Below are 23,446 nucleotides of genomic sequence, written 5' to 3'. Positions count from 1 at the left end.
CGGGGCCAAATTAATAAGAACCTGAGATTTTCTGTGAGTTTCATAATAATTGAGTCTCAGATGTCCATATCATTACGATATTTAAAGTAGTAATGAAACTTAGAATCCAACATCAAAGTGAGTCCCAATCACTGCCTTACCTTATGTGTAGGTCCTCGACCAAGTGGCGGCTCTCCTGTACCAGCCTGGTGAATACAACACACCATGATCTCTATGAGACTGGTTTCCTCTCAGCCATCCAATGCTTCTTCTGACGGTCCTGGTTCCTCTAGCAGCAAGTCTGTCATACACTCCCAATCTTTCATCATCTCATTTGATTTCAATGAGGGAATCCACCAGATATGCACCATGCTCATGCAGCTGTGGAAAAATTGGTTACAAAACTTATTATAACAAAGATCACTGACTTCAGAAAAATGTTCATTAGTGTGAATTTGCACTAATACGAAAAACTGAGAACATCAATACAATAAAAGTAGTGCTCTATCAAAATTTTGTGTATTAAAATGACATCAAAGTCTTTATAAACCAACCAAATACATCCACTTTCATTTAAAAGAAAGAAAAAACAACATAAAAACAGATTCTTGGTACACAGATCTGCACATACATGACAAGTAATAAATACACATGGTCAAAACTTATCACTGTACTGCTAATGTAAGAGGCTTCCTTATATCCAAGACCTTGAATTATATAATAAACCAATAAATAGCCACGTAATTAATTTGTTGTTAATGGAGGCCTTCAAGGTTATGATTTTATGAGGATTTGTAGGTGGGAACCAATGATTCATAGGAACATCCTGTCATCACCATCATCCTTCGAAGATGGGGGCAGTAGGTTGTTCCAAAACATGGTACTCACCTACAAGTCCACACGGCATCATAAAGACCACCCAAGACATCTTTAATATCATAAGAACCCCAATATTATTCTGTTATTTAACGATTCTTTGAGATGCATCTCGCAAGGTCCCAGTATTTTGTTTTGTCTTATCCAGAATGGTCTTGGAACTGAAACGAAAATGAAAGAAACCTATGGGCAGGCTGAGGACATCATAAATGAACCACATGGAGGGAAGCAGCTTAATCATGCTGAAACAAATATCAAATAAAATTATTACTTCAGGTGTGATAACTCATTCACCTAACTATGGAAAGAATATTTTTTTTCTCTACGTGTCAAAGACTAACAATTCCTTATAGCATTTAAGTGAGTCCCTTGTCACCACTCCATAGTGCAGTCTTTGGTTCGAAATAAAGATGGCCTCTAAATATGAAGACTAGTTGCAAATATGTTGAATAAACAGTCATGGACAGTTAAAAATGTCTGGTCCTTCAGTCTTCAAATAAAAGGCCTGCTGTACTAGTCGGAGCATCAATGACAGTATCTACACAGATAACCTAACCTTAAACCTCTCCAAGATCATACCTGTGGCGAGATAAGACTGAGCGAAGGAAGTAACACTACAATGAACACATTCGCACGCCTTTCCTCTTACATTACACACAAAAAACTATATTAATGCATACACATGTGAACATGTGTGGAGCAAAACAATGAAATACAGTAGCTTAGCCTATTCAGCTTACTTCAAATACGACACCCACCAATGTCTTTCGTACATTGTCATATTTTACATAAAATATATGCACACGCCACGCACATCTCTTTTAATTTGTATTATAAAAAGCATATGCACAAGATAATAAATAAAATATAAAACAACCCAATATGTGCACTATTTCTCTTTCACTCTCGGCAGACGCACAGAGCAACAGCGCCAACTGGCGGAAAAGATTTAAGTTAGTAGAACTATTTCGATGAACATGGTGCTGCCATCTAGAAGTGATACGGTAAACTTTTTTAAAATCTGCCTTTCTTGTAAAAATATATTTTTATTAGTGACCCTCATCGTAAATGACTTGAAAGTTTTTAGTCTACCACCTACTTTTAAATTTATTTCAGATTGAAACGAGATATTTAAAGTAGCATTAAAAATATAAATAAATACACATGTATTTTATTCTGTTGATAAATTTCTATAGTTTATTGGGGACTCGAACTTTTGAGGGTTTATTGTACTTATATAGTCCACTATATACTAATGTATTTAGTGTAACCTTAAAATATTTTTATGCTAAACATTTATCTTTTGTTTAAAATAAGCAATTCTTTAAGCTGTATTCACACGGCCCCTGACGTGCAGTCTCTGAAAAGCCCAGGTGCGGCAGACACCACGTAAGGCAGAGACCGAGACGGACAGAGACAGGATGTGGCATTCACCGAGGCTGGTATGCATCTCTTGGGGAGAGTTTTGAAAAAAGTTGAAAATTTCCAAAATTTTCGAAAAATCAAAAAATGCTGGAAAATGTCTGAAACGCTCAAAAAACCAAATTTCTTTGAAACATTTGAAAACATTTTGAAAGTGGAATTTTTCAAAAATTGTATGGTTTGTGCGCGTTTTGGTTAATTTCCTGCATATTTCGATTTTACTAAAATTTTCAAAATTTTGAATTTTTTTTGCTTCAAAATTATCCCCACCTGATGCCTTGCAGAACCGGACTCTGTCCCTGACGTGCACTCTCTGAAAAGCCCTGGTGCGACAATTTATCGTCCTTTCGTGTAAAAAACAAGACTCCCAGTAACCGAAGGTCCTCGCACGTCTTTGTCCTAAACAGTTGGGTAGATGTCATGAAATGGAAGTATTCATCCCAGTATTACACTCCAAACACCACAAAAAGTTGAAATTTTAAAACGAATACTTAAAAGAAATTCAGATCAATAAAGTAATAAATCACCTCAGCAGAAGATGTAATTTGGACCGTTACACTGAGAGGGGGGGGATAATGGGCATCAGATAGTTAGAATGTTCCCAGGCAATGCCCGCTCGTCCTTCTGGTAAGGATTAAAGCAAGGGTGAAGACGTTAGGGCGATAATTAGTGACAGTTTGGCAGCAGAAACGACGGAAATTTTGAATTGCTTATTACAAAACACTGAAGATATAATTTGGAAAGTTGGAGGGAGGGTAAATTTAGATAAATTAAGATAAATGAGAACCATGCAGTGTACGAAGCCGGAGATCGTCTAAATAATATTTAAAAACCCAGTCCGTACAGCGAAGAAAACACTACACTTCACCATTACGAAGATCAACTGGTTAACGCTGTTTAAAGAAATAATCGCTGTTTATTCTGATAATTAATTAACCCTTCGAAGCCGAAGATCGTCTAAATAGCATTTAAGAATCCAGTCCGTACCGCGAAGAAAACACAACGCCTCACCATTACGAAAATCAAGTGGTTAACGCTGTTTAAGAGAATAATCGCTGTTTACTCTAAGAATCATAAATAATGTCGAGACTTCAGGTTATCACAGAGGCGAGAGTGAAGATGTGTGTCTTCTGGGATGTCGTGCGTACATTTAAACACCTTTAAGACATCGGTCATTTTCTACGAGTGCCAGGCTACATGACGCAACATCCCGCATGACATGTTGGTGATTTACGGTCATCTGAAGTGCGTCTTCGTATGTAAGGAGCGATCGCTATTCAAATTACTTTGTCACTCTATTAATCACTGCCAGCCTGAGTGTGTGACTTTACATTTGTTTGAATTGTACGATTTCATGTGGACGCCTAGCCGGGAGGTAAAAAAATCTACTTACATAAAAGACTTTATCTGTGACTGCAGAAAGAGTACAAATTGTGAAATAGCCGTCTAACCAATAACTCTGCGAAATAAATGTCAACTCGAAAGTTTGTCAAGAAATTCCCCGATATTTAAGGAACTAGAATGTTCATTACAGTGTCCTCGAAAGCCAACCACCGGCCATAACCTCAAACATATAAATTTGCTCCAAGTCCTAATCCTCTTCGATCTACTTTAATATTATCCTCTAATATACTGTTCTGTAATACAAGCTGTTTCTTCCATTACCGCCTTCTACCTAAAATTCTGCATACATTTACCACGAACAGAATTGCGTGCTGCATGTATTGTTTATCTTGTTCTCCTTAACCAGAACTAATAAAAGTTATAATATTTCCAGTCTCTTCATCCAACTGAGGTCCGAATATTCTCAAAAACCTTCAGTCTGTGCCCTTCCTTCACAGACAGACAAAACAACGGATAAAGTTGCAGTTTAAACTTAAATCTTCACATTTCTGGCTAGAAGGTGATGCAGATTCACTCTTAAGTGGCACTGGGACATATCCCAGTTTTATATCCGTCGTTAAAATCCAAGTTCTTCCACCCGCTGTACCTTTATCTCCTGAGCTTTCTTTTACCAGTGTTAACGTGTTTTTAAGCAAATAGCATTTGGTTTAAACCAGCAGTCAAAACAACTGCATGCACATCCACCCCTCTACACCCCCTCCCCCACCCCCAACGCGGTCCCCAAGACACTCACCGACTCTGGTCTGCATTACGTTGCAAGTCACAGGAGTCTTCATGGACCCTGGTTCGTATCCATGTTGATGTTGACTCTATCCTGTCTTCAGAAATGAATTTGACCTTACAATGTCGATCAATTTTCTTTTTTCGTTTTCAATTTAAAATGAGAGCTGAATAAGCTGGAGATTTCCAGTTGCATAACAAACGTTGTGAAGGAAAATAATCAATTAAGTTAGTAGAATCATAACATTTTTAATTTAACAACCTGAATATCGTTATGATAATAAATAATTTAATCTTTGTTCTTCCAGTGCACTGGCTTTAAAATGCCAGTTGAGCACATAATTCATGAAGTTTATTATGCAGAAGATTAATATAATAATATACAAGCAATTAAATGGTTTATTAAATCTGCGTGCTAATATCTAAGCTACTTCATAATAACTATTAATTTGAAACTCTTTAAGCACGCGTTAGTTAAAAAGAAGAAACAGAACAATAATCCACCGTACATGAGGCTACATAGAGAGAATTTCGTGACTAGCTGATCAAAGTATAGATTCTTTAAGGATTCTGTTCCACGCACTTAATTTCCATAAGCACCAACATCGGGAATTAATTACATCAGTATGGTCTAATTACAAAAGCCATGGGTCCTTACAAGCCCCTCCTCGCCAACAGTGAGGGGTGCGGAGCACGAACTACCCCATCCCTTATCTGTGACCCTGTGACGTACATGTACTCGGAACCACAACGCTAAACAAAATTACCCCCTTCTTTCTATAATTTTGTCTTTATTTCTCATATATTTCTGTTATATTAAGAAGCGGAAGAAGGAGAAGAAATGAAAAGTTGATAAAATACAAGTCCACTTACAGGACAACGGAATTTTTATTACTGTTACAATCACCTGCTGATAAGACCGCCAAAATTGCCCTATTGGAAACAAAAGCAGGAGAATTGATAATGGTGAGGGTTGATATAAAAATAATATAATTAATAAACCATTATTATCATTAGTATTGTTCTCGAATTTTCCAGACTTACCAACAGAAATATAATGACGGAGGAATCAGAGAAACTATTAAAATATGGCGACCCGTAGAATGGCAGAAATTCGGAGTACCTGTATGTTTATCAGGACCGTTTCAAATGAATTTACATGACATCCTTGGTAAAAAAAAAAATCCGGATTGGAATGACAGAACAACAAACCTTAACTTTTGTTTAACCCTTTGAAGCACGAAGCTTATCTAAATAATATATAAGAATCTGGTCCGTACCGCGAAGTAAACACAACACCTCACCATTACAAAGATCAACTGGTTAACGCTGATTAAGGAATTGATGGCTTGTTTATTATGAAAAACATACGAAATTCAATAACTCTGCAGTTTTACGAAAGAATGCATTTGTGTTTTTGAAACAGCGTTAACCAGTTGATCTTTGCAATGGTTAAGTGTATAGGAATTGGAGTTAATTACTACTGTTAATTGTTCAGACTAACGTATCAACTAATTAATGTTGTCAATATGTTTTAACGAAGTTCTACATGAAATGTATCTTGTAAGTTGCATGTCTGTTTTATAATTTAAGACATTAAAATGCCATCACACTTTCAAAACATGCACGATATATTAAGATTCATTATGCCTAAAGATCAATCAACTGACGAAAGTCCTTGCTACGGAATTGGTACCTTCGAGAAGAGAGAAAAAACTGAACAAGTCTGTCAACTGATTTCTATTCCTTTCATGTAAACAGTCAGTGAAAGTCTATAGTACCATGTTACCATAATATAATACTCGAGTGGCTTAAAAAGCTATGTTCCCAACGTTTCGGCTAATCGAGATGTTTCTTAAACTGATTAAATATACACAGTTACGGCTATTACTATGATATAGCAAAGCGACGTAAATTACGTGGACTTGACAAACTTTAAACACATGTTAAAACATAAATATGAGATTCGTGATTAATAAAACTCTCTTGAATTGTTAGAGCAAAGACATTGTGAATCGTACAAATAATGCGTACGGAGAAATAAGAACTGCGGATATATAGAATTTTGGTTCAGAAGCCCCTCGGAATGACAGCAACTTCGTCATAGACGTGGTTTTTCCGAAAAAAAATTATCTGCGCGAAGGTATGAACACGATTTGTCAGGACAGCTTCCAAAAATAAGATCTGATTTCAGAAACGATATAAAAATTTGAACCTTGCAGTCAAATGATCCTTAACTTTCAAGAGTTTTAGGACGTTAGATACCTGTTCCTTCTACAAAACTGCAAAAATCTTACTCTTTTAATATTGTATCTGTGGTTTGACAGTTACTTGTTATCTTTGACCACTTTGTGCGTAATCATTTCTTTAGGCACTATCTAGTCTTTCGTTATTGCCAACAAAACTCCACAGATAAATAAATGAGGTAAGATGGATGCTTACGAAGGATAGGCAGTGATGTTTCAATACATCGTGACGTATTACAGCCATGAGAAAACTGCTAGGATTAGCTGGTCGCTTAACTACAGCAGGGCAATGTCCTTCGTGAGCGATAAGAAGCGAGCTGTATAAGCAGCCTTGGGTGTCATATGACATAAGGTAATCGCTTGTTGTGTCCTACGTGAGAGAAACACACGGCCTTCCTGCGCATGCGCAAGAGCTTTCTTGCGCATGCGCCTTACTGGCCAGCGCAGCGACTCACGCGAAAATATCAAAATATTTGATCTGATCGCTTCGCTGTAACCTAGGACAGCGCCACACAAACACCCAGTCTGATATTTCCGCTTCACCAACGCACTTTTCGTTTCGGTTTCTTATTTTCTTCGATAATGTTGATCATCGACATAAAGGCTGTGTCACGTGACCTGCGCGCAGCTTGTCAGAGGAGCAGTGGAGTATGTGCTCCAACAGTTGGATAACTGACTTGATATCAGAACAGGTAACCTGCTGGGAGCATGGAGGAACCAATGTCCACAAGAGATTCATCCCTGTCTTTAATTGGCATTCGTCGTGTAAGTACATGAGCATTAGGATGTATTTGATGTTTGTCTTATGAGAGACTTAAGTCTGACCATTATTATATGTGGTACTCTAAATGAATACAGTGGCATTTGTAACCTTCGTATATTTTGTGGTGTGGTGCTCTGATTTCGAATAACACCATATTTGTGGGAAGAAAAGTGATTTTTATGGACAATATTAGGATGTGGTGTGGAATAATGTCAGTCCGCATGGCTAATAGGCTAATGGTTTTGAGATATATTAACAAATATTATTAGGCGGTTGAAATGGGCAGTGAATGTCGCACAGTTAGGCGATCCAGTTGTACATGAGAGATGAATGATAAAATGGAACTTAAATAAACAGAAAGTTACGATGTGAACTGTATTCATCTGGCAAAGGGTGACAACATTTCGCTTAATTACCTCGAAGGTTGAGACTTTACGAATGAAATATTGGTTCGTTTCTCAAAACAACTTTTGCTAGAAAAGATTGTCAGTGAAACCACGGTTTCGGAGAATTAGACGTAAATACGTCTATACGGAAAGGAAGTTTATATATTGGCTTTATTCTAAATATTTCCTTTATAGATCCTTTACAATTGAGATAATTTTGATTAAGACATTGCTTATTTAACTTGAATTAGTTACGCTTAAGATGGGTCTGTGGTAGATGAATGTAATGTAAGGTAATGTTTTATAGGTAACAACAATGCCGAGTAAACAGATGTTCCTTAGGTAACCATTCTTGGTTATTTGTTGATAAACCATTGTTACACTTTTTCGTTCCACATTTTGCCGAATGACCCTTCCTTATAGACGTATTTACGTCAAAAATGTTTTGCTCACATAAATAATTACGATGAAGATGTGACCACAAATGCAACGCGCTGTATTTTAAATACTAGAGCAGGGCGCTCCTTTCGGAGTTCCTAGGGGGGGTTGGTCAAGTTTGTAAAAAGGAACCAACCTTGGTTAGTCCCGAAGGGGAGTTAGTTTAGTGTCTCATTCAAGTGTTTTAACCCCTGAGTAAGAAACTAAACTAACCACCCCGAATGGGGGGTTTAAACACTTGACCAACCCCCCGAAGTGGGTTTTTTGCGTTTTAAAATCTTGAGTAAGACGCTAAACTAACCCCCGTGTATAAACAAATATAAGGTTATATTGTTGATGACGTCATTTTTTGACGACAACGACTACTAATCCTTTCGGAGCGCTTCCTGTAATCTGATATTTTACTTCTTTACGTCGCTGATCAGAGGCCAACAGTTCTTGGTTAGTCAACTTTCTACGTCCAACCCCACCCTTGCAAGTCTTCTTTTTTATTTCCTCTTCTGTTTTTGTTGAATAGTTCTGATGTTTTAGTTCTTTACGTCGCTGTTCAGAGGCCATCTGTTCTTGATCAGTCAACATTCTACGTCCAGCAACACCATTGCTAATCTTCGTCTGTTTTTTCCTTTTCTCTTCTGTTCTTGTTGTATACGTTTTTCTATATTTATCAATGTAATTCTCCCTTCGTTTTTCTTTATTTGTTAAATAGATCTGATGGATTAGTTCTTTACGTCGCTTTTCAAAGGTCAACTGTTCTTGGTTAGTCAACTTTCTACGTCCAACCCCACCCTTTCAAATCTTCGTCTGTTTTTCTACGTGTGTTATTAATATGGTCTCTTTTAACAATGTAAGTCTTCTTTCGCTTATCCTTATTTGTTAAATAGATCTGAAGTCTTAGTTCTTTACATCCCTTTTCAGAGGCCACCTGTTCATGGTTAGTCAACTATCTACTTCCAAACCCACCCTTGCAAGTCTTCGTCTGTTTTTTCCTTTTCTCTTCTGTTCCTGTTGTATACGTTTTTCTATGTTTATCAATGTAACTCTCCCTTCGTCTTTCTTTATTTGTTAAATAGGTCTGATGGATTAGTTCTTTACGTCGCTTTTCAGAGGTCAACTGTTCTTGGTTAGTCAACTTTCTACGTCCAACCCCACCCTTGCAAGTCTTCGTTTGTTTTCTTCTGCTCTTCTGTTTTTGTTGAATAAGTTTTTCTGCGTTTATCAATGTAAATCTCCCTTCGCTTTTCTTTACTCGTTAAGTAGTTCTGATGTTTTAATTCTTTACATCGATGTTCAGAGGCCAACTGTTTTTGGTCAGACAACGTTTTACGTCCAACCCCACCCTTGCAAGTCTTCTTTTGTTTTCTTCTGCTCTTCTGTTCTTAATGAATACGTTTTTCTACGTTTATCAATGTAAGTCTTCCTTCGCTTTTCTTTATTTGTTAAATTTGTTAAATATATCTGATGTTTGAGTTTTTACGTCGCTGTTCAGAGGCAAACTGTTTTTGGTCAGACAACTTTCTACGTCCAATCCCACCCTTGCAAATCTTCGTCTGTTTTTCTACGTGTGTCGTTAATATGGTCTAGTTTATCAATGTAAGTCTTTTTTCGCTTTTCTTTATTTCTTAAATATGTCTGATGTTGTAGTTCTTTACGTCGCTGTTCAGAAGTCAACAGTTCTTGTTCAGTCCACTTTTTACGTCCAGCCCCACCCTAGCAAATCTTCGTCTTATAATCGATCATAAAGTCAGTTTTCATAATAGTTTTCGTAATCGTAATATATCGAATGCGTATCAGTTTACCTTGTTGAAGTTGTTGGAGTTTGTACTTCAAATACTTGACAACGTCTTCTTTCACTTTTCAGATGTTTTAGGCCAACTGTCAGTCAATATTCAAGAATGCGAAGTGTTCCTTCTGGAGCAGTGATAGTGCGACTGACTTGATATTTTTTTATTTCTTTGTTGTGAAGCGTTATATTTGTTTACTCGACATTGTTGTGTTCCACAACAATGCCGAGTAAACAAATATCTGTTGGCATTGTTGATGACGTCATTTGTCTGTCTAAAGAATCTAATATAGAACATATGGAATATAATTGTCAACAATGGACAAGATACGCAGCTGTGTCAATAATAGAAAACTTGTTATGCTGTCTTAATTGTTGTAAATGAACTGATTTAGTTCCCGTGATTCCCGCAACGTGAAGAGTGCTTGAAGTCGTTCAGTATTCATTATCTTTCATCCATTATGAGGGAGTTAACGTTCAATTTGTGCGGGGCATCCTTCAAGTAATAAAGAGAGAACATCCTTCGAGTACAATAACACATTTTGTGGAATTAAATAGTTCAGGTGTTCGGATACAATCCGTAGAAGACAGACGGGAATAATTTTAAATGCCCCTCGCCGTGTGGTTTAATTGCCCATGGATTAACACTCGTTTGTCTACAGGTAGAGAAGGACATTTTTAAATCGAGTATTCATAAGGAAAGTCTACATAGAGTTAGTAACAATAATGTAGACAGAGTACTGTCCACAGATGACGAGAAAATCCCTGCAAGGGGGAGTCGTGCGGTGCGGGGGGAATGTTTACTGCATGGTCGACTAGAGGGCTGCTATTGGTGGGAAGTGCGATACGTCAGAGTTTTACGCTACTACACAGACTGAAAACATCAAGCAGTTAAGAGTAGCGTGTAGTGAGTGCAACTGTACTGTGTTTTGTGGGTGTTGCGATAATATTCTGGATTAAATCGCTGTGCCACTGTGAGGTAATCTTAAATCTCTACCCATTAGAACACATGAAAGCCTGTCGTCTGTTGTTCGTTCACTGGTTGTGGAACGAATGCTTTTAGGATCGGTCGTCACTCACCGCGAAATTTCGCGCATGCGCGTATATCGAATTCCTAGCAGGGACTTTCTCCTGGTCTGTGGACTGCAGTAAATTTTGTAACAGTCAAAAGCATAAGATTCCCTCACCGTTATATTCATAAATATACTTGGACATCTGCTGATTGTGTCACACGTAATCAGATCGTGTTCTGACAAAAGACAACGCGCTAGTACGTATATTAGATGTCAGATCCTTTTGATTCTTTAATCCTTTTAAAGAAATTAATATTTAGAGCAATGACGGTACATATAAGTAGAGAAACGAAGTCTGCACACAGTTGTTTGCTTGTAGAATGCACTTCCTGTAGACCAGGCAAGTGACAGTGATACCAATAATTTGAGCGGTTCGCATAGTGATACGTCTCCCTCTAGTATCCTGCAGGATCTTCCCGCAAGCATTGGCGAACAAGAGGATAAGCCATCACAGTCGAATGAGGATCTTAACTCATCAGATGACTGTGTCTTTGTGGGCTATGTGAAGCCTCGTCATCAGAGGACACCCGAAGTCATCACGTTGCTATCGTCTGACCTAGAGGCAGATGAAGGCGAAGAGATGGTAAGTCCAGCAATGTTTGCACGCTGTGTGCTGCCAAATGTACATATTCTCTTTTACTTCCTAACCTAAAAATAGTTGAAATGAACAGAAGAGGAGAAAGTGGGTTTGGTTGCGATACTGAGAGTGCCACTGCTTTCGTTATAAAATCATTTGAGGCCAATGAACTAATGGACAGATTCTGCTAGTCCTGGCCATTCCTTAGATAGTGGTTTTTGTTTGAGTTTAATTGAGATGTGCCATATTTTTTACAATTTAGATGTAGATTAACCCTGAGTTGAGAACAGCAGACCAGCACATCCTACACAGAATGTTAGTAATGCTGACGTCTTAGGGCAACTGATTGTTACGATAGTGCTCTGAAAGATGAAATTGTGAGGTTCTCACGGCACTGAATATGAAGATGGCTGGGCTTTGGCACCACGTAGTCTGGTTGAAGTTTATCACTGCCTCCATCATCAGTGTGGCGAGTAAGCTGCACATGTCAAATTAGTTTGAGAAAGATGGATCAGTGGGGGTGTAGGGTCAGGATCGGTTGAAGGCCTGAGAGCCAATAGGAGATGAGGTCATGCCGCAGCCTGGCCAGCAGCAGGAGGACAAACATGCAAGAGCGAATGATCTGAGCAAGCCGCCACGGTGGTCTAGTGGTTAGAACGCTGGCCTTGTAATCCTGGGGTCTCGGGTTCGATTCCCGGCGGTGCCCGAATTTATAACTTGTGTTGGGCAAGGCAGTGGTCTAGGCAACACGGAGTTTTCCTCCGTGGCATCCCAACAATTACTCCATTCACACACAGAAGAAGGCAATGGCAAACCACTTCTGGATCATCTGCCAAGAACGTATATGAACAGGTCCCAGGATGGAAGGATCCTGTTCATATGGACCTGTCGTCACACAGAACACTAAATAAATAAAATAGAATAAATGTCTGTATTATACATATCTGTTGTATGGTAAACCACAATATAAGTTAAGTATGGGAACGTATAAAATTTGTCAGCAATTTCACAATTATCGCTGCCCCAGAAGGGTTTTAGCAGTAGCATCACAGTTTGTGAGAGGACACTGGAAGATGTTTGAATCACTTGTATGTTTGGTGCCGCTCCCGACATCTTTAAATTTGTACAACATGTATGTTTTTAATCCATAATGGCTTTCTGTAGTGGCATATATGGTACCTAACTAAGCCTCCCCTTGTAGTATCATCCTACATTTTATTCAATTTGGGTTTGTGTGGTTTTCTGGATTTCAGTTTCATTGCAGGGACAATGCAAGTATTGTTTTAGTTATGGGAAGACGGGAATATAAACCATTGGATTTCATGACCATTTCATCCAGCAGCACATCTTTATTGAGTATTTCAGTTTTTATATGATTGGCTACGGACTGGATGACTGGGGTTCGATCCCCGACGAGGGCAGAGGATTTTTACTCTAGCCTCTCCTCCTATCCAGTGTGTACCACGGTCCTTTCCTGGGGGTAAAGCGCGGACAGGGTGTGATGCCGACCACTCACCCCATCTAGTGACAAGGTCAAGAATGAGTAGGATCTATATTTCCACTCCCCTCAGGCGCCTACATGGCGTATTGTGGGGCAGCTTAACTTTTATAACATATATAGTATATAGCAGTGACAAGGTTGATCAATGTCATGAAACAGAATGTATCTGTGACAACCAGATTCACCTTTCCTTATTTTCTATGCTGGTTTTCAATTTGAAAAAGATTCTGTTTTTGTTTACGCTAGTAACAGGACAGGTGGAACAACCCACTTACCATTCTAGTCTTAACAGTTATTACATTTGGTTTTGTGTTTTGGTTCAGGAGTTGACCCAGATGACACGCACATACTCCAGTGATATATTTCTCTCACCAGCAAGCTCTCCATCCGGATCAGAAAACAACATAGTTCAAACACCTTACTTGAAAAGGCCACATTTGAAAACCTTACGAAGTGAATTTTAAAGGGACATAATGGTCCCTGATCAACAGAGTTTTCAACCATATTATTTTATTCATAACTTTAAGTATTTGAAGTTCAATGTTAACTACATGTTCCACCATTTTAACAATCAATATCTCTTATAATTTGCATTTATGGTTTTCATGATTCTCAGAATAAACAGCAATTATTTCCTTAAACAGCGTTATCCATCTGATCTCTGTAATGCTTTTGCTGTGAATAACAATGCTGACAATGAATTTGTTGTGGTTTCCTACCAACTTGTATTAATTGTGTTCATAACTTTTTCATCTTTGAAGAACATTATTTTATATGTGAAAATGTATTTTGCAAAACGAAAGTTTTACTTGCTTTTAACAGCTCATATACGAACACAGTTCTCTTGAAAGTTTAAACTACATTTCCAAAGAAAAATATATCTCTTAACTACAGGTCTTCCTTTTCAAACAAAATGGCTTCGCAGTCTTATGGCAGAGTTCCATGTACTGGCTCGGTACTAAAAGGGATAATGCAGTTTTTCAGTAACTATTCTCACCCTTACAACAGATATAGCTCTTTAAATCCTCCTTCTGATTGTAGTTCAACTCACAGTCATCTTGAGGTCTGCAGATTTCATGAATGGCATCCACAACATTTTGTGGTGATGGAAAACCTTTATGTGTCACTGTAAAACATAATTATCACAATTAAATCAGAAATAAATGTAACAAATAAACTTAGTGCTGCAGTATGATTACTTCAATATTCATACTCGTCCACCGATTTTACAGTTCCACTGAAGGGTTCTACATACCAGATGGCCCATTTTTAAAAATGTACATGACTATAAATTATTTTATTTTACACAACTCTGCAAACTTTATCAATCTTCTCAAAATGAGCATTACACAAGTAATACATATATCCCATACACATCTACAACTTTTATTTCAAATCTTTTTTCAATATGATATAATTTTAATTCAATACAAGGAAAAATAATTTACAACATTACGCAGAAAACCTGTAATGTAATTAAAAAATCATGCCAAGTTCCGTATTCAGAGCTGAAATCTGGACCACCAACCCAAAGCTCTTGATAAAAAAATGCCTTATTTCTGCTTAACCCCTTTGGTGCCAAATTATTTTAAAGCAATTGTACAAACTAATGATAATGAGAATGATTTGAGGTTTTCACAATGGTGAGTATGAAGATTTCCGTCTTCTGGATAATGAATTTCAGCATTGGAAACAAATTTATGGCCTGGATTATTTAAAAATAAAGTGATAGAACTTTTTCACAATTAACTTTTATGAAATAAAATGGTCTCACAATAACAAACAAAAATGAAAAAGAGAACAAATACCAATAATTGATAAGAATGGAAAAAATATTGCTCGTTTTTCATAAAAACCTCATATATATTCTGTTTTCAATGCCTGATGTATTTTGTTTCCCAGAGAATGTTCAGCGGCCTGACCACATGACCCATTAACAAAATCCATTACCATAAATCTTGGCACACCTCATCTGAGGCAAACAGAAAAGTGTCTTTTTCAGTAGGAGCCAGAGTATTATTAACAGAACCCAATACCATCTACAGAAAATACAAGGAGGCTGCACACATGGCACTACTCGCCAATCCTATCACCCGGCCTAGTTTGGATTTATCTCCTATTTGGATTCCTGTCATCTCTGAAGAAATCCAAGTTGGGCATCGAGTTTCAAATTAATATTCATGTGTATTTATTCCCACCTTTTGTGGGTTTTTTTTATCGTGTTCAATGAATTTTGATTTCTACTTCTATTCTTTTATGTCCCACGGATTGATGGTGTGTTAATGCCTTTTTATTCCGGGACTTTCACTTTTTTACTTTGTCCGGAGGTAGGGATTAGCTCTATCTAGTGGGCCCAACTGTGTAGGAACCTGAAGACGGAGATAGAGTCCCATCTCCGAAACGTCGTTTTACGTTTTATATTTACTAGATGATGGATAATATCCAAGTAAATTTTTATTCAATTGACTCTTCACCATCTTCAAGAAGTTTTAGATTTGAATTACAATATCTACAGCCTGAATACATTTCTGTGGGATTTCCAGTGTACGTTCACTGCTCATGCATGTAGAGAGGGATCCAAAATCAACTTGGGGTGTGAATTTGATAGTACTCTCACACTCTTTAACCCTAACAGATTCATCATCATGCACCATGAGACTTTCAGTTTTCTGAAGAAAAAAACACTTTAGTTCTTTGCTACAGAGTATCACAGTATCACTTTCAATAGCTGTATGTACCATAATGTTCAGAACTGAACACTTATAAATTTTACAACACATACACTGGAAGACAAAGTTACAGTGATACAAAGGGAAACTAACTTTTTAAATTAACTCTGATATGGCAAAACTTGAGACTTTCACAACGATAAGTATGAAGATGGCTGTCATCTGGGATGTCGCACTGTGTAGTCTGGTACAAGTTGATCAATGTCTCAAAGGAACGTACTGCCTCCATCACAAGTTGTATGTCTTTACATCCACATCAACATTACCAGCAGCAACAGCTTACACTTGTTAAATTAAACCAAACATACCTCTGGCAGCTCTCGAGTACTGTACAAGTTTTTCCTCCCATTAAAAGCTGGATATCGATCAGGAAAATTTATCCGCCTGAATTCTTCCTTTGCACGTCTGAAATAAGGAATTATGTATAATTACACAAAATGTTATACAGTTTCAACAGTAGTTCTAACAAAACTAGAAACATAGAGAAACATGATATATTTATAAGCATAAAAATTCAATACAACATACACAATCTGCATAACATACATGTTTATAATAGAAGCAACCTAGTCTTCTACACTGTGCAATAACATTTTAACAGCAAGATTTTTTGACATTACAAACCAAACTACTTGAGTCTTAACAATGCTAGTACCTGGAAATGTCATTAACTTCAAGAAAGCTAGATGTTACATACCATAAGTTTACATTTCAACTTATATAATTTGAATATTTATTGTTATACAAAACAATGTACATAACCTCAAAACAAAATATCTCTTATGACAAATAAACATAGTTTATATAAAGCTCATGCAATGGACCCAAACCTGTAAATGAACAGGTCAATACTCTCTCTGTTGTAAGAATTATCATACATTTAGTATTTACTGCCTTAAGATCACCTGGTATAGTAGAAATATGTCAAAACAGAAAAATGTCATGAAAGTCTGACTGAATAAAGCTGTGCAAACAGTTTATCATTAATAGTTTTATTAAATACTCACCAGGATGGAACTGTTCTTATCAGATCACTACAGTTCATACACTAACCAAAGATCCTGATTGTATCCTCCAAGTGTGGTTACAAATGCAACAAATAATGCTATAATGGAGGCAGCAGTCATTAATTCATAATCACAATGAGAAAAGACCTGATTGCAATGTACTCTTAAATGCAGCAACATTACGTTTGGTCCCCAAAGTCTTGGCTAGCTCCTAAAATTGTAATGAATTTTACCAACACTGACAATGTTGACAATAACAAACTTTAATCAAAATCTACCTGTAAGTATATAAGCAATGCATTGATTCTACCAAATTGTATAAATACAAAACATAACATTTAGCCTCCTACGTATTAACAACATACAAATTAATGTGAGAAAATTAACATCATATTATTCTGAGTTATCAGAGTAGCAAAAGGTCTTTATTACATGAAAGTCATTAAAAGTTTTAATATTATTCAAACTGACCTAAACAAGATAGACAACAGGTAAAAGCCAAGAAGAAATTCATTTTTGCTGCTAGCTACACAAATATCCATGGATGTCCAAAGTCTTTGAAGGCAGAAAAGTTCAGTATTTGTTAGATTTCACATGCAACATATCTTCAAAACATCGTAAAAACTGATTTAGTTCTTAGGAATGTTTCAAAATGAAGTTCAGAACCCGAATAACTTGACCTAAGAGAGATAAAGTGACGACTGAGAACAGAAAACTGCGTAATAAAGATTCAGAATTATTTATTTTCAACGGGCACTGATACTGTTGCAGTAACTGAATAGAAATCTGATTGGTTGTTGGATGTAATAAATACTGACACTTCAAGATATGGCTCACTTCAGTTCACAGTTGTACTAATACAGTCCTTGTTCTGTAACAACTCACTAAAGCTGACGAAACATATCCGCCATGTTGTGACGTCACAGTCAACGCCCAGTGAACGCGAATGCATGATCAGCACACAATGGAATAAAATTTTCTAGGCTTTGAAGACTTTCGATTTGTTTGCTACAGTCCAGCAAAAGAAGAGAACATAATTTATGATGGCCAGCGTCCATATTCCTGCGATTTGTGTAACAAGTCATTCATCGATCAGCATAACCTGAAGACCCATCAGCGTACGCACAGTGGTGAAAGGCTATATTCCTGTGATGTAACAAATCATTCAGTTTTCAGGGTAATCTGAAAACAACATCTGCTCATCCACAGTGGATCATGTTAAAACCTCTATATAATATTAAAGAATAACTACAGAATAAACTTTATATACTATAATCAATAAACTGAATGTTTATTTAAATTCTCATTCATCAAAACCAAAAGTAAATAAAATATTTTCAGACACACTGTGACCCCATATTCCCTTTTATTGCACCCACCTTGTCAGAGTGATGCATAAATAGGTTACCAAGAGATGGACTTTCATCATCTGAGCTTGAACTGTCATTCAGTTCAAGAGGAGGTTCACCATCATCAGTCTCTTTGTCATTCCCATAGAAACTCTTGCAGTCAACATCCAGAACTGAAGAGGTGTCTCTTAACCCTACTACAGCAGTGTTACATGAAGGATTTGAGTCACTAAAGTTGCCAATTATTTCGTATGTTTTAGACACTTCAATTTCCTTTTTAAGAATTAATTATTTTAGATCAGTAGATGTGTTATGTTCAGATCTTTGTCCAACTTCTATAACAGCAAACTGTGAAGATCTACCCACTATTTTCAAACCGCTGTCAGCATGTGAAATCTGTCTTGTTAGTTGGATCTAGAATTACATATTCAGAATCACGCCATGCAGTTAGTGATCTCTTCTGTCTTGTCGATTCTGTCCATCATCTGAAGGCAGAGTGAAGGTAGGTTATCACTTGAGGTTGCATGCATTTTCACACAGTAACCAGGATTGGACACTTTAGGTGGGGAATCATTCAATTTATCAACTGATTCTGTTTGAAGTTGAGTTAGACGGAGACATGCAGTTGGATCACTACTAGCAACTGCACTCACCCTGATAATTTCTTCATCTGATAATCGTTGAGATCGTGGTTGCTCCACATTTTCCAGTGATAATCTAGCAATTTTTTTGTTAGAGATAATTGTCAAAGTAGCACCTCCATGAACATCATGCAACATCTTCCTTGTGTCTCCTTGGACATTAGTTGATTTAACAGTTGACTCAGAATCAGTCTCTGGTGCAGACTCCTCAGCGATTTCCAACATTTCAACGGAATGGGGGCCAAACTCTTACCATTGTTTCTATGCTTCTGCTGGGGTAGACCACATGCTTAATGGGTTCCAAAGAAGAGACTACTGACTTTAAAATTCCCTTTATCTCCACTACTTGGCAAGGATCTGCCTCTGGTTTGGAGCCTACATGCTCCACCTTGGCATTACTGGTCACAAGTGTGTTCGTTGACACTTGAGAGAAGAGTATACTGTCCTTTGCCAAGCAAAATGTATCCATTTCATCTGCATCTTGAGAAGAATGTGCAGGAGATTCTAATGTTTTCACAATATCCCCTTGGTTTCGATCAGCAATAACTTCAGTTTCAGTTGCTATGCTACTTTTATCTTTTTCTTCTCCTTTATTTATAATTATTCCATCTGTTTCAGGTAATTTCACTGTTCTTATTTCATCTTGTACTGCACTCACAAAATATCTATGCTGAGTATCGTCATAAATGACAATTTCCGGATACTGCCTTACTTCTGCTGGTGGTTCAGATTCCATTCGCTCCTCAGGTTTTTCTGGTGTGTTCCCTACAAGAGGTCTACTTGCTCCTTCACCCTGAATTTTTCTAACTTCAACTTCGTCTAATAAATCTTCAAATACAGGATTCAGATAGCCCATACATTCCTGTTCTACTGCATCATGTTCGATAAATTCTAACATAAACTAGAAACGTAGAGAAACAGGACATATTTATAAGCATAAAAATTCAAAATAGCATACACAATCTGCATAACACCTTTAATCTACCAAGATCCTAACGACGCATAATAAAACAGCAAGATTTTTGAAATTACAGACCAAACTACTTGGGTCTTAACAATGCTAGTACCTGGAAATGTCATTAAATTCAAGAAAGCTAGATGTTACATACCATAAGTTTATATTTCAACTTATATAATCTGTACATAAGCTCAAATTATCTCTATCAAAATATCTCTTATGACAAACATAGTTCATACAAAGCCCATGCAATGGATCCACACATGTAAATGAATTAATGCTCAATCATATCTTTGTTGTAACAATTACTATACATTTAGTATTTACTGCCTTAAGATCACCTGGTATAGTAAAATTTCATAAATGTCTGACTGAATAAAGCTGTGCAAACAGTTTATCATTAATAGTTTCGATATTTTAATATTTTCCGTCAAATCACAATTTTAATAAGATAATAAAATATAAAATATTTAAAATATCATTTCACGTTCCGCATCGAATTTCAGTATTAAACCTCGACCCGACACAGTAATACTTCTAGATGTCTTCCGCTAGACACGTCATGTCTCTATCAACTCATCACCGACTAATATTGAACATCAGATGAACCACGCCATATAAAAAACAATACCTTCGTTCTAATATATAAGAGTAATCTGATAATAACATTTTCAATAAACTGCATAACATTGTAAATGATTGTAATTCGAGTTTTAGATTTACCAATCTAATTTATACCTGAGGACGGTTAAATATAACCGAAACATGTCGTAAGAGACGTTCCAATTTGTAAATCGATCATTCGACGCGGAAAGTGAAATGATATTTTAAATATTTTATATTTTATTAAAATTGTGATTTGACGGAAAATATTAACCTAATTCGCAATATGACGCAAATATACTACCTTATTAATAGTTTTATTAAATAATGGAACTGTTCTTATCAGATCACTACAGTTCATACGCTAACCAAAGATCCTGATTGTATCCTCCAAGTGTGGTTACAACTGCAACAATCAGTAAGCTTATGACCCTTTCAAGGCAACCTCACAATTCATTCACACCCGCAATTTCAAAACCACTTGGTCACTAGGAATCTAAAGTGTGCAACTGCAGTGCGGTGGCCACATAACCAACATTGCAACCTGTAACTCTAGCTACTTACTTCTACCTTGTTCACTGCGATAGGCTCTTACACCAATTTAAATCAACAGCTACTGAATTTCCACATGCAAGTTACAAAAACTGAGGCTGCCACCACGTGTCTGTGGGTCATCCCAACCACATCGCCTGATGAATTGTCCATCATGCACAATGATCATGTCAGCTCCCGGAGCAAAGTCTTGCTACCTCCGTAGTAATGATGCGTAACGGCTGAAGTATCCCATATGCTTGCATTCACGCCTGCCTGAAACAAAACCATGTACAGAAATAAACATCCGCATTGAGAGACCAGTATTAATTCTTACTACGAAGGCACTCTACACCACATTAATAACCTACTGGCAACTAATCCGGCCTTTCGTGCAACCAAAATATTTCCCACTTTACGTACTTCACACAGGAGAAAGATGACAAACTTCAGCTCAAATAAACTTGCAAGCCCTGGCAATATAAGAGTAAAGCTGCACTCGACTGGGCATACATCCTACCATCACGCCGTCCGAAGGAAACAATAACAGCAGAGGAGCTGCGCCATTTTCTCGCACGCAGGGACGGCAACGTCTGAAAAACAGCGAACATTTTCCGCAACCGCCGGGGCACGAGGGATATTCGATGATCATTATGTGCGCACCCTGACGAACTCTCCTGTCATCTACCGACAATTCCCCTGAGGTACATGGCCGTCAACGAACACTACACGGCACTGCCAAATCAAATGCTGCCTGAAATACCACTCCACAGATTGTAAACTTATAAGGATCTGAAACGTACTTCTGTGACTACCATTAGTGACATCTTCTCACTTAATAATGGCAGGAACTAGAGGACTGAAAATGAAGGAGAAACGAGCCTACCAACGTCGCCTATAAGAAACCAACTACCAAACACTTCCATAACCTCAAAAATCTTAAAATAATTTACGAAACCAACCACACCCAATAAAGTACAGCTCAATCAACTTAGCACGAAGCACTATGAAACAAATAACCAACAATTCGCCACTAGATCGCCTACATCCTAGCGCACATTTATCACATAACCTCTCGGTCACCGGGTTGTTACTGCACCGAGCAACCTTTGACACCCTGCTCAGATCGATACTAGACACGAATATTGAATACCTGCACGTCTACCTCCGAAACGTTGGTTGACATCTACCAGACTACACAGCGTAACAACCGAGAAGATAGAAATCTTCACACACATCGCCCTGATGATGGAGGTAGTATGACCTCCGAAACGTTGGTTGACATCTACCAGACTACACAGCGCAATAACCCAGAAGACGGAAAACTTTATACACATCGCCCTGATGATGGAGGCAGTATGACCCCCAAAACGTTGGTTGACATCTACCAGACTACACAGCGCAACAACCCAGAAAACAGAAATCTTCATACTCATCGCCCTGAAGATGTAGGCAGTATGACCTTCGAAACGTTAGTTGACATCTACCAGACTACACAGCGTAACAACCGAGAAGATAGAAATCTTCATACTCATCGCCCTGATGACGGAGGCAGTATGGCCTCTGAAACGTTGGTTAACATCTACCAGACTACACAGCGTAACAACCGAGAAGATAGAAATCTTCACACACATCGCCCTGATGATGGAGGTAGTATGACCTCCGAAACGTTGGTTGACATCTACCAGACTACACAGCGCAACAACCCAGAAGACAGAAAACGTTATACACATCGCCCTGATGATGGAGGTAGTATGACCCCCGAAACGTTGGTTGACATCTACCAGACTACACAGCGCAACAACCCAGAAAACAGAAATCTTCATACTCATCGCCCTGAAGATGGAGGCAGTATGACCTCCGAAACGTTGGTAAACATCGACCAGACTACACAGCGCAACAACCGAGAAGATAGAAATCTTCATACTCATCGCCCTGATGACGGAGGCAGTATGGCCTCTGAAACGTTGGTTAACATCTACCAGACTACACAGCGTAACAACCGAGAAAATAGAAATTTTCACACACATCGCCCTGATGATGGAGATAGTATGACCTCCGAAACGTTGGTTGACATCTACCAGACTACACAGCGCAACCCAGAAGACAGAAAACTTTATACACATCGCCCTAAAGATGGAGGCAGTATGACCCCCGAAACGTTGGTTGACATCTACCAGACTACACAGCGTAACAACCGAGAAGGTAGAAGTCTTCATACTCATCGCCCTGATGACGGAGGCAGTATGGTCTCTGAAACGTTGGTTCACATCTACCAGACTACACAGCGTAACAACCGAGAAGATAGAAATCTTCATACTCATCGCCCTGAAGATGGAGGCAGTATGACCTCCGAAACGTTGGTTGACATCTACCAGACTACACAGCGTAACAACCGAGAAGATATAAATCTTCATACTCACCACTGTGAAAACTTCAAATATCGCCCCGAAAATGGAGGCA

At 37.8% G+C, this 23,446-nt stretch overlaps 2 protein-coding genes across 5 annotated transcripts; one reads left to right on the top strand and one right to left on the bottom strand.

Moving 5' to 3' along the window:
* Positions 1–7,123: 7,123 nt before the first annotated feature.
* On the top strand, positions 7,124–14,371 carry LOC147871084 (uncharacterized). Its single transcript, XM_087341356.1, has 3 exons — positions 7,124–7,412; positions 11,407–11,670; positions 13,489–14,371. Exons 1-3 carry the CDS (start codon positions 7,356–7,358, stop codon positions 13,627–13,629), a joined length of 462 nt encoding a protein of 153 aa, XP_087197482.1. The 5' UTR covers positions 7,124–7,355; the 3' UTR covers positions 13,630–14,371.
* LOC147871083 (uncharacterized) lies at positions 12,577–21,586 on the bottom strand. Of its 4 annotated transcripts, XM_087341353.1 has the most exons (5): positions 21,407–21,586; positions 17,373–21,259; positions 16,203–16,299; positions 14,217–14,291; positions 12,577–13,185 (listed from the first exon to the last, which is right to left on the bottom strand). In XM_087341353.1, the coding sequence occupies exon 2, from the start codon at positions 19,787–19,789 to the stop codon at positions 19,118–19,120; it is 672 nt and encodes a 223-aa protein (XP_087197479.1). In that variant the 5' UTR covers positions 19,790–21,259; positions 21,407–21,586; the 3' UTR covers positions 12,577–13,185; positions 14,217–14,291; positions 16,203–16,299; positions 17,373–19,117. The 4 variants fall into 4 exon arrangements, with proteins under 4 accessions (XP_087197479.1, XP_087197481.1, XP_087197478.1 ...); XM_087341355.1 differs by lacking the exon at positions 21,407–21,586 and having other exon boundaries at positions 17,373–17,833; XM_087341352.1 differs by lacking the exon at positions 12,577–13,185 and having other exon boundaries at positions 13,656–14,291.
* Positions 21,587–23,446: the final 1,860 nt, after the last annotated feature.

Source organism: Zootermopsis nevadensis, unplaced genomic scaffold, assembly GCF_977971745.1.
Source record: "Zootermopsis nevadensis isolate Lab colony 2312 unplaced genomic scaffold, Znev_1.0 Znev_ptg000068l, whole genome shotgun sequence".
Classification (NCBI taxonomy): Eukaryota; Metazoa; Arthropoda; class Insecta; order Blattodea; family Termopsidae; genus Zootermopsis; species Zootermopsis nevadensis.
The sequence above is the reverse complement of the archived record's forward strand: the minus strand, read 5'-3'. Positions and strand labels throughout refer to the sequence as shown.

What these genes read in the sequence shown, in the direction of transcription:
- LOC147871084 (XM_087341356.1), top strand. Translation starts at nt 7,356, where the DNA reads ATGGAGGAACCAATGTCCACAAGAGATTCATCCCTGTCTTTAATTGGC. An exon ending in CTTTAATTGGCATTCGTCGT is followed by an intron (nt 7,413 to 11,406) that starts GTAAGTACATGA and finishes GTTTGCTTGTAG; the next exon opens with AATGCACTTCCTGTAGACCA. An exon ending in CAGATGAAGGCGAAGAGATG is followed by an intron (nt 11,671 to 13,488) that starts GTAAGTCCAGCA and finishes GTTTTGGTTCAG; the next exon opens with GAGTTGACCCAGATGACACG.
- LOC147871083 (XM_087341353.1), bottom strand. Translation starts at nt 19,789, where the DNA reads ATGTTAGAATTTATCGAACATGATGCAGTAGAACAGGAATGTATGGGC.